The 14,803-nt window shown below is 41.6% G+C and overlaps 1 protein-coding gene across 1 annotated transcript; it reads left to right on the top strand.

The window, feature by feature from the left end:
- The first annotated feature begins 10,865 nt into the window (after positions 1-10,865).
- LOC139562894 (high choriolytic enzyme 1-like) lies at positions 10,866-13,511 on the top strand. The gene is made up of 9 exons (XM_071381024.1): positions 10,866-10,972; positions 11,076-11,115; positions 11,321-11,398; positions 11,484-11,636; positions 11,768-11,885; positions 12,053-12,231; positions 12,572-12,653; positions 12,820-12,944; positions 13,222-13,511. Exons 1-9 carry the CDS (start codon positions 10,904-10,906, stop codon positions 13,239-13,241), a joined length of 864 nt encoding a protein of 287 aa, XP_071237125.1. The 5' UTR covers positions 10,866-10,903; the 3' UTR covers positions 13,242-13,511.
- The last annotated feature ends 1,292 nt before the right edge of the window (positions 13,512-14,803 follow it).

Below are 14,803 nucleotides of genomic sequence, written 5' to 3'. Positions count from 1 at the left end.
CGACCAGACCAGCGTTGACCTGTCAACCAGACCAGCGCTGAGACACCAGACCAGCATTGACCAGCAGACCGTTGACCAGACCAGCGTTGACCAGCTGACCGTTGACCAGACTAGTGCTGAGCCACCTGACAAGACCAGAGCTGAGCCACCTGACCAGACCAGCCTGGACCAGACCAGCGTTAACCACCTGTTGACCAGACCAGTGCAGACCAGCCGACTGCGACCAGGCCAACATTGACCTGCTCACGGGGATGATGCTCGCTACTTCAATGAAGAAGTCAAATCAATCTTTGCCAGCATAGATGGGGGAATTTGGCCTCAATACGATGTGCAAGTGACGTCATCCTACATCATACTTCTGGGTTCTGTCCCCTAATCTTTTGAATGGGCTTGATGATTATATCCTAATATTTTAGAAAATGCAGTAATTTATTAAGATATGCAGTACCAGTCAAGGCTTTTTCTTTATTTTTACTATTTTAACATTGTAGAATAGTGAATACATCAAAACTATGAAATAACACATATGGAATCATGTAGTAACCAAAAAAGTGTTAAACAAATCAAAATATATTTTAGATTCTTCAAAGTAGCCACCCTTTGCCTTGATGACAGCTTTGCACACTATTGGCATTCTTTCAACTAGCTTCACCTGGAATGATTTTCCAACAGTCTTGAAGGAGTTCCCACATATGCTGAGCACTTGTTGGCTGCTTTTCCTTCACTCTGTGGTCCAGCTCATTCCAAACCATCTCAATTAGGTTGAGGTCAGGTGATTGTGGAGGCCAGGTCATCTGATGCAGCACTCCATCACCCTCCTTCTTGGTAAAATAGCCCTTACACAGCCTGGAGGTGTGTTGGGTCATTGTCCTGTTGAAAAACAAATGCTAGTCCCACTAAGCGCAAACCAGATGGGATGGGGTATCGCTGCAGAATGCTGTGGTAGCCATGCTGGTTAAGTGTGCCTTGAATTCTAAATAAATCACTGACAGTATCACCAGCAAAGCACCCCCACACCATCACACCTCCTCCTCCATGCTTCACGGTGGGAACCTAACACGCAGAGATCATCCGTCCACCTACTCTGAATCTCACAAAGGCACTGCGGTTGGAAACAAAAATCTCAAATTTGGACTCATCAGACCAAAGGACAGATTTCCACCGGTCTAATGTCCATTGCTCGTGTTTCTTGGCCCAAGCAAGTCTCTTCTTATTATTGGTGTCCTTTAGTAGTTGTTTCTTTGCAGCAATTCAACCACGAAAGCTTGATTCACGCAGTCTCCTCTGAACAGTTGATGTTGAGATGTGTCTGTTACTTGAACTCTGTGAAGAATATATTTGGGTTGCCATTTCTGATGCTGGTAACTAATGAATTTATCCTCTGCAGCAGAGGTAACTGGTTCTTCCTTTCCTGTGGTGGTCCTCATGAGATCCAGTTTAATCATAGCGCTTGATGGTTTTTGCGACTGCACTTGAAGAAACTTTCAATCATGTACTGTCGTTTCTCTTTGCTTATTTGAGTTGTTCTTGACATAATATGGACTTGGTCTTTTACCAAATAAGGTTATGTTCTGTATACCACCCCTACCTTGTCACAACACAACTGATTGGCTCAAATGCATTAAGAAGGAAAGAAATGAACTTTTAACAAGGCACACCTGTTAATTGAAATGCATTCCAGGTGACTACGTCATGAAGATGGTTGAGAGAATGCCAAGAGTGTGCAAAGCTGTCATCAAGGCAAAGGGTGGCTGCTTTAGAGAATCTCCAATATAAAATATATTTCATTTGTTTATCTTTTTTGGTTACTACATGATTCCATATGTGTTATTTCATAGTTTTGATGTCTTCACTATTATTCTACAATGTAGAAAATAGTCAAAAGAAAGAAAACCCCTTGAATGAGTAGGTGTGTCCAAACTTTTGACTGGTACTGTATATACAATTACACTGAACAAAAAATATAATCAAATCAACGTTTATTTGTCACGTGCGCCGAATACAACAGATGTAGACCTTACAGTGAAATGCTTACTTACAGGCTCTAACCAATAGTGTGAAAAAAAGGTATGTGTGTAGGTTAGTAAAGAAATAAAACAACAGTAAAAATACATTTGAAAATAAGAGTAGCAAGGCTATATACAGACACCTGTTAGTCAGGCTTATTGCGGTAGTATGTACATGTAGGTATGGTTAAAGTGACTATGCATATAAGATAAACAGAGAGTAGCAGCAGCGTAAAAGAGGGGTTGGGGGGGGCACACAATGCAAATAGTCCGGGTAACCATTGGTTACCTGTTCAGAAGTCTTATGGCTTGGGGGTAAAAACTGTTGAGAAGCCTTTTTGTCCTAGACTTAGCACTCCGGTACCACTTGCCATGTGGTAGTAGAGAGAACAGTCTATGACTGGGGTGGCTGGGGTCTTTGACAATTTTTAGGCCCTTCCTCTGACACCGCCTGGTGTAGAGGTCTTGGATGGCAGGCAGCTTTGCCCCAGTGATATATTGGGCCGTACGCACTACCCTCTCAAGTGCCTTGCGGTCAGAGGCCGAGCAATTGCCGTACCAGGCAGTGATGCAACCGGTCAGGATGCTCTCGATGTTGCAGCTGTAGAACCTTTTGAGGATCTCAGGACCCATGCCAAATCTTTTTAGTTTCCTGAGGGGGAATAGGCTTTGTCGTGCCCTCTTCACGACAGTCTTGGTGTGTTTGGACCATTCTAGTTTGTTGTTGATGTGGACACCAAGGAACTTGAAGCTCTCAACCTGCTCCCGTCGATGAGAATGGGGATGTGCTCAGTGCTCCTTTTCCTGTAGTCCACAATCATCTCCTTAGTCTTGGTTACGTTGAGGGATAGGTTGTTATTCTGGCACCACCCGGCCAGGTCTCTGACCTCCTCGCTATAGGCTGTCTCGTCGTTGTCGGTGATCAGGCACTGTTGTGTCGTCTGCAAACTTAATGATGGTGTTGGACTCGTGCCTGGCCATGCAGTCGTGGGTGAACAGGGAGTACAGGAGGGGACTGAGCACGCACCCCTGGGGAGCTCCAGTGTTGAGGATCAGTGTGGCAGATGTGTTGCTACTTACCCTCACCACCTGGGGGCGACCCAGCTGGAAGCCCACGATCCAGTTGCAGAGAGGTGTTTAGTCCCAGGTTCCTTAGCTTAGTGATGAGCTTTGAGGGTACTATGGTGTTGAACGCTGAGCTGTAGTCAATGAATAGCATTCTCACATAGGTGTTCCTTTTGTCCAGGTGGGAAAGGGCAGTGTGGAGTGCATTAGAGATTGCATCATCTGTGGATCTGTTTGGGCGGTATGCAAATTGGAGTGCGTCTAGGGTTTCTGGGATAATGGTGTTGATGTGAGCCATGACCAGCCTTTCAAAGCACTTCATGGCTACAGACGTGAGTGCTACGGGTCTGTAGTCATTTAGGCAGGTTGCCTTTGTGTTCTTGGGCACAGGGACTATGGTGGTCTTCTTGAAGCATGTTGGTATTACAGACTCAATCAGGGACATGTTGAAAATGTCAGTGATGACACCTGCCAGTTGGTCAGCACATGCCCGGAGCACACGTCCTGGTAATCCGTCTGGCCCCGCAGCCTTGTGTATGTTGACCTGTTTAAACGTCTTACTCACGTCGGCTACGGAGAGCGTGATCACACAGTCGTCCAGAACAGCTGATGCTCTCATGCATGCCTCAGTGTTGCTTGCCTCGAAGCGAGCATAGAAGTGATTTATCTCGTCTGGTAGGCTCGTGTCACTGGGCAGCTCGCGGCTGTGCTTCCCTTTGTAGTCTGTAATAGTTTGCAAGCCCTGCCACATCCGACGAGCGTCAGAGCCGGTGTAGTATGATTCAATCTTAGCCCTGTATTGACGCTTTGCCTATTTGATGGTTCGTCTCAGGGCATAGCGGGATTTCTTGTAAGCTTCCGGGTTAGAGTCCCGCACCTTGAAAGCGGCAGCTCTACCCTTTAGCTCAGTGCGAATGTTGCCTGTAATCCATGGCTTCTGGTTGGGGTGTGTACGTACAGTAACTATGGGGACGACGTCCTCAATGCACTTATTGATAAAGCCAGTGACGGATGTGGTGTATTCCTCAATGTCATCGGAAGAATCCCGGAACATGTTCCAGTCTGTGATAGCAAAACAGTCCTGTAGTTTAGCATCTGCTTCATCTGACCATTTTTTTATAGATTGAGTCACTGGTGCTTCCTGCTTTAATTTTAGCTTGTAAGCAGGAATCAGGAGGATAGAGTTGTGGTCGGATTTACCAAATGGAGGGCGAGGGAGAGCTTTGTACGGGTCTCTGTGTGTGGAGTACAGGTGATCTATAATTTTTTTCCCTCTGGTTGCACATTTAACATGATTTATGTTTCCCTGCATTAAAGTCTCCTGCCATTAGGAGCACCGCCTCTGGGTGAGTGGTTTCCTGTTTGCTTATTTCCTTATACAGCTGATCTGCGGTCTTAGTGCCCGCATCTGATTGTGGTGGTAAATAAACAGCCACAAAAAGTATAGCTGAGAACTCTCTAGGCAAGTAGTGTGGCCTGCAACATGCAAACATGCAAAGTATTGGTCCCATATCGAGAAGTTGATTAAACAGCAAGATCTGTCACGCCCTGACCTGTTTCACCTGTTATTGTGATTGTTTCCACCTCCTCCAGGTGTCGGTTATTTTCCCCAGTGTATTTTTCCCTGTGTTTCCTGTCTCTCTGTGTCAGTTCGTCTTCTATGTTTTCAAGTCAACAATCGTGGTTTCCCGTGATCCTGGTTTCTATTATCGTTTTCTAGTCTTCCCGGTTTTGACCCTTGCCTGTTTTTTCTGGACGCCATACCCGCCTGGCTGACCCTTTTGTCTGCCCTGACATCGAGCCTGTCTGAAACTCTTTACCTCTTGGACTCAGAATCTGGTTTTGACCTTTTGCTGTCTTGCCTACTCCTTTTGGATTATAAATAAACTACAAAGACTCTACCACCTGCATCCTGTGTCTGCATCTGGGTCTCGCCTTGTTCCCTTATATGATCATAACGCAGGGGCACCTTGTGCTGGGGGAAAAAAGGCCACTCTCAAATGTGCAGTTTTGTCACACAACACAATGCCACAGATGTTTTGAGGGACCCAGATAATTGAATGTTAATTTCTTTACCGTAAGCTGCCTCCAACATCGTTTTCGAGTATTTGGCAGTACATCTAACTGGCCTCACAACCCAAGACCTCCACATCCGGCTTCTTAACCTGCGGGATTGTCTGATGAAACTGTGGGTTTGCACAACCAAAGAATATCTGAAAAACTGTCAGAAACCATCTCAGGGAAGCTCATCTGCGTGCTCGTCGTCTTCACCAGGGTCTTGACCTGACTGCAGTTCGGCGTCGTAACTAATTTACCTTCGATGTCCGCTGGAGAAGTGTGCTCTTCACGGATGAATCCCAGTTTCAACTACCTGGCAGATGGCAGACAGCGTCGTGTGGGCGAGCGTGTGGGCGAGCGGTTTTCTGATGGGGGTATGGGTGGGGAACATCACATCCACCATGCTGACCCTTAACACAGGGGTGTGTGCTTAGTCCCCTCCTGTACTCCCTGTTCACCCACGACTGTGGCCACACACAACTCCAACACCATTTTCAAGTTCGCTGACGACACGGCAGTGGTAGGCCTGATCACCAGTGATGATGAGTCAGCCTACAGAGAGGAGGTCACTAATCTGGCAGTGTGGTGCCAGAGCAACAACCTCTCCCTCAACGTCAGCAAGACCAAGGAGCTGATCGTGGACTACAGGAAATGGGGGGACAAGCACGCCCCCATCCACATCGACGGGGCGGCAGTGCAGCAGGTAGACCGCTTCAAGTTCCTCAGGGTCCAAATCACTAAAGACTTAAAATGGTCCAAACACACACGCACAGTCGTGAAGAAGGCGTGACAGTGCCTCTTCCCCCTCAGGAGGTTGAAAAAGTTTGGCATGGGCCCTCAAATCCTGAAAAGGTTACTCAGCTGTACCATTGAGAGCATGTTGACTGGCTGCATCACTGCTTAGTATGGCAATAGCACCGCCCTTGATTGCATGGTGCTACATAGGTTTGTGCAGACAGCCCAGTACATCACTGGGGCAGAGCTCCCTGCCATCCAGGACCTCTATATCAGGCGGTGTGATTAGAAGGCCTGGAAAATTGTCTAAGACCGCAACCAACCAAGCGATAGACTATTTTCTCTGCTGCTGCGTGGCAAGAGTTACCGGTGCATCAAGTCTGACACCAACAGGCTCTTGAACAGCTTCTATCCCCAAGCAATACAACTGATCAATAGCTAACAAAATAGCTACACAGACTGAGTTTACCTTGTATCTTTATTGACCTTTTATTTCAATATTTGCACTGTTTCTATGCACATTCACAGGGCCCCACAGACTCACACACACTGTCACTCCAACACTCCATCATTTGCTCACTCACACATATGCACATACAATTTATACTTACTCAACACACCCGCACACCCTGCTGCTACTCTGTTTATCTTATATCCTGTTGCCTAGTCCCCTTACCCCTGTACATATCTACCTCCATTACTCCAGTATCCCTGCACATGTCAATTTGATATTGGAACGGACATTTAAATACGTTCTATATATAGTATGCTTGGTTACTTACTTACTTTATTGTGTATTTCATATTTCCTATTCTTATTTCTCCAGTTTGTTTTTTGGAATATGTTGTTATTGATTATTGCATTGTTAGGTTATGAGTTTACATTTCACTGTACTTGTGCATGTGACATTAAAACTTAAAATATACAGCAACTTCACACATCCATTGAAGAGGAGTGGGACAACATTCCACAGTCCAAAATCAACAGCCTGATCAACTCTATGCGAAATAGATGTGTCGCGCTGCAGGAGGCAAATGGTGGACACACTAGATACTGACTGGTTTTCTGATCCACACACCTACATTTTTTAAGGTAACTATGAATAACAGATGCATATCTGTACTCCCAGTCATGTGAAATCCATAGAATAGGGCCTAAGGAATTTATTTAAATTGACTGATTTCCTTATATGAACTGTTCTCAGTAAAATCATTGAAATTGTTGCATGTACATTTTTGTTCAGTGTATATTCGTGTTTGTGGATGAATTTACTACTGCAAGATGCCTTTGAAACAAAAATTGCATTGAAGACCATTGCTCTATGTTTTTACCCGTTGAATACCACTCAAAAAGCCTTCAAAAGTTCAAAAGCTATAAGGCTACTTCCTGGATAACGACGTGTTACTTTCATACGGTATAGTCCCTAATATGGTTTCCAGTTATGGTGCCCAATGTGGAAGAAAATTTGACTTTGTGATGTTTGAGATTAGTGTGGGAAACGCTGGGCTAATGATATTTTTGGCCATCTCTGCAGATGAGAGTAAAGTACAAAAGCAATACAATTATGTTGGGCAGCCTGCTGCAGAATATTGCTTCGTTATTGGACAAATTCAGCCCCCCCCACTTCACACTGTTTCAAAACTTTTTCTCCATACTGAACACAACCCTGTTCTCAATTGGTCCAGTAGGTGGTAGTGTTGGAACTAACATAAGTCTAGGGGTGGGATCCCCAGATGGGTGACAGGATTTTCTCTATGCAGATTTTTTCTTAACCCTTAATAGTTATTATTATACTGTGCTCTATTCAAGCTTTTCTGCTACTACACTGTAGGCTACATTTATTTTATAGGCTACAATGACTCTACACATCTTATGAACCATAATCCAATCCGGACAGTAGCCTCAGCAAGCACTGTAAACATTTAATTAACAGAACAAGTTGAGGAGACTAAATGACTTGGTGTTTCCTTAGATTGTAAACTGTCATGCATGGTCAAAACATAGATTCAATGGTTGTAAAGATGGGTCGAGGTTTGTCCGTAATAAAGAGATGCTCTGCTTTTTTGACACCACTCTCCCCAAAGCAAGTCCTGCAGGCTCTAGTTTTATCTTATCTCGATTATTGTCCAGTCATATGGTTAAGTGCTGCTAAGAAAGACCCAGTTAAGCTGCAGCTGGCCCAGAACAGAGCAGCACATCTGATTGTATTCAGAGGGCTAATATTAATATTATGCAGGCCAGTCTCTCTTGGCTAAGAGTTGAGGAAAGACTGACTGTGTCACTTCTTGTTTTTATAAGAAACATTCATGTGTGGGAAATTCTAAATTGTTTGCATAGTCAACTTACACACAGCACAGACACACACACTTACCCCACCAGACATGCCACCAGGGGTCTTTTCACAGTCCCAAGGTCCAGAACAAATTCAAGGAAACGTACAGTATTATACAGACAGCAAACCTGGTTTCAAAAAACAAATAAAGCAACACCTCACGGCACAATGCCTCTCCCCCATGTTTTTTATATTTAACCAGACAAGTCAGTTAAGAAGAAATTCTTATTTACAATGACGACTATACCGGCCAAACCCAGACAATGGTGGGCCAATTGTGCACCGCCCTATGGAACTCCCAATCACAGCCGGTTGTGATACGGCCTGGATTCAAACCAGGGTGTCTGTAGTAATGCCTCTAGCACTAAGATGCAGTGCCTTAAAGTTCATGTGACCTACTTGTTGTGTGTATGTACTGACATGTATGTGTAACTGATAGATGCACACACACACTACATGTTCATGTTTTTAAATGTATGTCAATTGTAAAGTCTTTGGTCTGTAATGTATTTTATGTGTCGGACCCCAGTAAGACTAGCTGTTGCCATTGGCGTCGGCTAAATGTAATACAAAAATGTAACAGAAGGTCATTCAAATGGAAATGGTTATTTTAACCACAGTGACATCATTTACATATTTATCTACTTCACTTTGCATAATGAAAGAAAACTCAGACATGATGCAATTGTGGCTTTGATAGGCTTATGGTTTAATTGCCAATCCAAATGTGTGTAGTTGTGCAGATACATTTCCAACACAAAGACAAGCAAGTTATGAACATTGAAAACTAGCTTCAAATATGCATTTTTGTTAACTATTACTTTATGTACAGTTCTGTTTATTTTTTACATTTATACTCAACACTTTAGGTTTCAGCATTGTTTAACAAGCTAAACTTAACTGTTTTCAATAGATTTTCTATTTGATCTTTAATCTATATTTTATTTGTATATTTAATGTATATTTTTTGTGCAAGATCAAGAGAATCTCAGGAGGGTAAAGCCTTAGTTTTGTCTGAATTCGTTTATTCATGTGGGTGTGCAATGAAACCACAACAATGTGCAATTAACTGAAGAGATTCACTTGCATTTTTTTGCTATCTCTCACATGGTAGAGGTTTGATGACACCATAATGTGCAATATATTTTCCCTTCTGTATTTTTTACTTGAAAATACCTATGGCCAGATTGTATGCCTTTGCAACTAGTTGTTCAAACGTGAAGTCTGTTAACATTAGGCAACAGTTTCCACAGACAAACATTAAGGGTAGTATTTCAACAGTGATTTCATAACATAAACCACTTTCTGGGAGTTTGCATAACACTCTCGACCTGCCAAATGCCATCTGCATCTGTCATTTCTGTGTAACGTTCACTGATACCTATGCAAACTCCAAACTGGACTGCAATAGAGTTTATATATGGTGTTACTGACCAAGTTCTCAAGTGACCGTATAATGAGACCCCATAATTAGTTTGTGAAAACGAATATGGCTGACAGTAAAACATAGAATCCAAATATACTACAAAATATTTGTAATCACATACAAGGCTAAACTTCTGACCTACTGGAATTGTGATACAGTGAATTATAAGTGAAATAATCTGTCTGTAAACAATTGTTGGAAAAATTACTTGTGTCATGCACAAAGTAGATGTCCTAACCAACTTGCCAAAACTATAGTTTGTTTACAAGACATTTGTGGAGGGGTTGAAAAACGAGTTTTAATGACTCCAACCTAAGAGTATGTAAACTTCTGACTTGAACTGTATCTGGTGTACTGTGTGAATTTAAGTATGCTCCCTCTAATTCTCTCACTCTCCCTCTCTCCTTCCCCTCCTGGAGGGCCTGAGCTCTAGGACCATGCCCCAGGACTACCTGGTCTGATGACCCCTTGCTGTCCCCAGTCCACCTGGTCATGCTGCTGCTCCCGTTTCAACTGTTCTGCCTGCAGCTATGGAACCCTGACCTGTTCACCTGATGTGCTACCTTGACCCAAACCTGCTGTTTTAAACTCTCTCTACCGCACCTGCTGATTTGACCTCTGAATTCCTGGCTATGGAAAGCCAAGGGACAATTACTCCTGATGTATTGACCTGTTGCCCCCTCTACAACCACTGTGATTATTATTTGACCTTGCTGGTCCTCTATGAACGTTTGAACATCTTGGAGAACAATCTGGCCTTAATGGCCATGTACTGTTATATTCTGCACCCGGTACAGCCAGAAGAGGACTGGCCACCCCTCAGAGCCTGAATTTGTAAGTATTTTAAGTATTTTTCCTAGCCAACGTGCTTCTACATCTGCATTGCTCGCTGTTTGAGGTATAGCACTTTTAGCTAAAAAAGGCTTTATAAATAAAAAGTGCTCTTATTCCTTTATGGAAGCTCTTATTTAGTTGTTTTCAATATTTTAGTTCAATGGCATCCTTCCGTTATAGTACAGTTGTATAGTATTTATCTTATTAATTACCCATAACATGTAGGAGTATGCATGACATCACAAAACCACAGTCCCCAAAATTTGAGAAACATTTCCTTTTAAACCTCTTGAAGCAAGACTTTGGTTGAATTGGTCAACATCTACGGCTATTTTGCAATTTACCAGTATTTTGAGCAACGACAGCATCTGTCAGCCTACATTATATAATCTGCAGGTCTATCGTGTTCACAACAGACTGATCCTGGGCATCCTGCAGTCCTTCACCATGGCACCTGTCTTTGTGCTGTCCATTTTCATCGCTGTTCTCTGCTCAGTTCAGGGCCGATCTATAGGGGTAAGGGTCTATCTGAGACTATTGAGAAACAGCTGTGCATGATGCTGAATTATGTGCGTTGTAAACAAATTTGAACATATTTCTTTCTGCTGTTGCCATACAGAAAGCTTCATTTGAAAGGAGTGAAGAGGACATGGAATTTGGTATGCTCATCCTGTATTTATAAACATTGAGCTGTTACATGACATTGTATTGGACATTGTATCATCTAAATGTCATGTTTCATAAACTAAATCTAGTTGTATTAATCATTCATTGTTATAATGTAAATTACATATATTATCTTATTAAAATATGAGTTATTAGGGACACAGTTGCATTTAAGCAAATTTTTATTCCATTCCACAGACGGCACCAGCACAAACAGCATTGAGGAGGATGAATATTCTGCTTCAACGCTCATTGAGAAAGCCAACAGAAATCTTGGTAAGGCAGCCTGTACATTCCTACTCTATATTTAATGACATCAAGAATGGATAGCAGATAACCTTCACTTGGTGTTGTTTTCTAGGACAAAGACTTGATGAGCCACTAGTCATGTTTGGGGACATTGCAGTAGATACTGGGTTCATGAACGCTGACCCATGCACAGCTCGCGGATGCAAGTGGCAGAAGTCCTCTGATGGGAACGTTTATGTGCCCTTTGTGATCTCTAATCAATACTGTAAGTATTTTGTTCTCTGAAACGATTTTATGCTGAGCCTAATGGTTTGGTTTTACTATAGTATATGAGTCTGTGTTTGTGTGTGCGTGTGTGTATAGAGTTTCTGACTTTCTTATTGCTCCATTGAGCAGCGGCCCGGGAGAGGGCCGTAATTGAAGGCGGGCTGCAAACCTTTGCTGCATCAACCTGCATCCGATTCTTTGCCCGAACCAATCAGAGGGACTTTGTGGACATCCAGTCTCTGTCAGGGTACGACCACTGCACATTACATTACTAGGCCTGTTATACTTGTCTTTTGCCACTCTTATTTACTTAGTATTTACATGACAATTTACTTTACTGTTTTATTGCATAAAAATAATACTTTATCACTTTTAGAAATGACCTTTGTCTTCCGTATACACCCTTGTTTGTAGCTGTTTCTCGTTTATTGGACGCCGGGGCAATGGCCAGGTCGTGTCTCTGAGTAGGAACGGATGTGTCTTTCTGTCTGTGGTGCAGCATGAACTGCTGCATGCCTTGGGCTTTAACCATGAGCAAACACGCAGTGATCGGGATAGCAATGTTCAAATCCTGATTCAGAACGTTATTCCTGGTTAGTGCTTTATAATGCTTTATAATACTTATTTTTTACATAATTTCATAGGGAAATAATATTTTAGATTGTGCACAATATTATTCCTGCCCATTTTGAGTAAGAAATTGTATAACTTTAAACTATTTATAGTGTACTACTATTCGATTATAATAATAATACATTAGTATTTCATTATTTGTGAACATATAGAAACATTGAGAAGGATTGATAAGAATGATCAGCTTTACAATTAATAAGCATTTACAACATTCATAATAATCTGTAAAACATTTCTTTACAAGCGTGAAAGTTATTATACTGTGTAAGAAAATTATTTATCATACATTTTCCATCCTAGGAATGGAATTCAATTTCAGAAAGATCGACACGATTAACTTGGGGACTCCTTATGACTATAATTCTGTCATGCACTACTCAAGGTAAATTAAGGAAATTCATATAAAGGTTTCCTTTACTGCAATAACAGCTGGAATGTTACATGGCTAAAATAAGAGAAATCATTTTCCCTTTCATAGTCTACTCATGTCATCCTCTAATTTCAATTGATAGCTTCAGAGCTTTCTGCTCTATGTTGTCTGGTTCCAGGTTTGCCTTCTCCAGGAACAGGCAGCCCACCATTCTTCCAATCCCTGACAATAATGCAGTTATTGGCAGGGCAACTCAGATGAGCCCCATTGATATTCTGCGGATCAATCGTCTCTACAACTGCAGTAAGTGCTATTTTAGGAGTACCTGTTTATTATAACTGTGAAGGATAAAAGTTGTGATTATTGTACCTGCCTGTAAGCTTCACCCCACCGTTGCTCAATCAATTACAAATATTTGGGAATATAGTATTTGAATTGAAGTAGTGATATTCTGTTTTTATACTGTTATAAATTGGTGTACAGCTTATTTTTTTAAAGCCTTGAGCACCATCAACTCAAAAGGCGGAAATACAGTATGTTAATTATAATTGTATTTTCTCTTTCCCTTCTCTTTTACTAGCGGGACAGCCGTTAGACTGATTTGAGGGGTGCGATGGTAGAGCGTTTGCTGAGGATTGAAACTGCAGTTATAGCTTGCTTTTCAACTTTGAACATGAACTCAATAAACAAACTATTTGTTATGCTGAAAGAATGAATTGAGACGCAGATAACCATTTTTTGAGCAAGTATAGCTTTACGTCTGTATATCAGATCTGGTATAGCTTATCATAGATAGAACATTGGTATGGCAAAACAATGTACTGTAGACTACTGAAACATTATCACAATAAACATATGTAGTAATGTGTATTTGATAGCCTGCTCTATGTTTTTGGGGGGTTTATGTTTATTTTTCTGATTGCAAATGGTACATTGATGGTGATTATCATATAATGTGCATAGGTGTTTTTTAGGCGAGTTAACAAGGCTATCTCACCAAGGCCTACAGTAATACCACTTGTCCAAACTCCCACATGCACAGAAAATCTTTTATTATACAGGATACAAATAATTTTACATTCTGTTACTTCTATATTTCGGAAGTTTGAAACAATGAATGAGCTTAAAAACATTGTAGAGGGAGTGTCCAGTACAGTCAAGGATAGTAGCCTATACATTTTTTCAGTAACACATTACAATGAGGTTCCAATTGTAAAAGGTTTATAAAGGGTTTATAATTACATTATTAATCATTTGTAACTGAATTTATAAACCATTAATAAACAGTTATAACGCATTGGTCAAAATAGTGCAATAACTAGTCAGTGTTTGCCAAATAGTGAGCCAATATCTACCTACAGTTATTAACACTTTATAAATGCACTTACACATGCTTATAAGATTAACCCTTATGTATCATCTTGCAACCTTATTTTCAATAGTTGCACAGTTGAATAATAGTTATTTTCTCACTGTTGGGTGTGATGCATTGATGCTCTGTCCCAGGAACAGAAGAGGTTGGTTTAAATGATGACCTGGCCAAATGTACATCCAGGACATTATTCAATTATCATTCCTAATATATTACCCCTTACCAGATTATATCAACACACTTACCACTGCTCAGTGATAGTCCAAGTATGGTGAACGCTCTGGTGTGAAATGGTAACCGTAATCTCTTTGGTTGGTGAAACAGCGGAGGAGGTATCTTCTCACGTTGAATGTTTTGGTCTTCATACCCACCATTCATTGACTAAATATGTTGAACAAAGTGTTGAATCTTTTCTCATTTACAGTACCAGTCAAAAGCTTGGACACACTTACACATTCAAGGGTTTTTTCTTTATTTTTACTATTTTCTACATTGCAGAATAATAGTGAAGACATCAAAACTATGAAATAACACATATGGAATCATGTAGTAACCAAAAAGTGTTAAACAAATAAAAATATATTTGAGATTCTTCAAAGTAGCCACCCTTTTCCTTGATGACATCTTTGCACACTCTTGGCATTCTCTCAACCAGCTTCACCTGGAATGCTTTTCCAACAGTCTTGAAGGAGTTCCCACATATGCTGAGCACTTGTTGGCTGCTTTTCCTTCACTCTGCTGTGCAACTCATCCCAAACCATCTCAATTGGGTTGTGGTCGGGTGATTGTG

This window comes from Salvelinus alpinus, chromosome 33 (genome assembly GCF_045679555.1).
Source record: "Salvelinus alpinus chromosome 33, SLU_Salpinus.1, whole genome shotgun sequence".
Lineage (NCBI taxonomy): Eukaryota > Metazoa > Chordata > Actinopteri > Salmoniformes > Salmonidae > Salvelinus > Salvelinus alpinus.
Note: the sequence above shows the minus strand (reverse complement) of the source record. Positions and strands in the feature narration are given on the sequence as shown.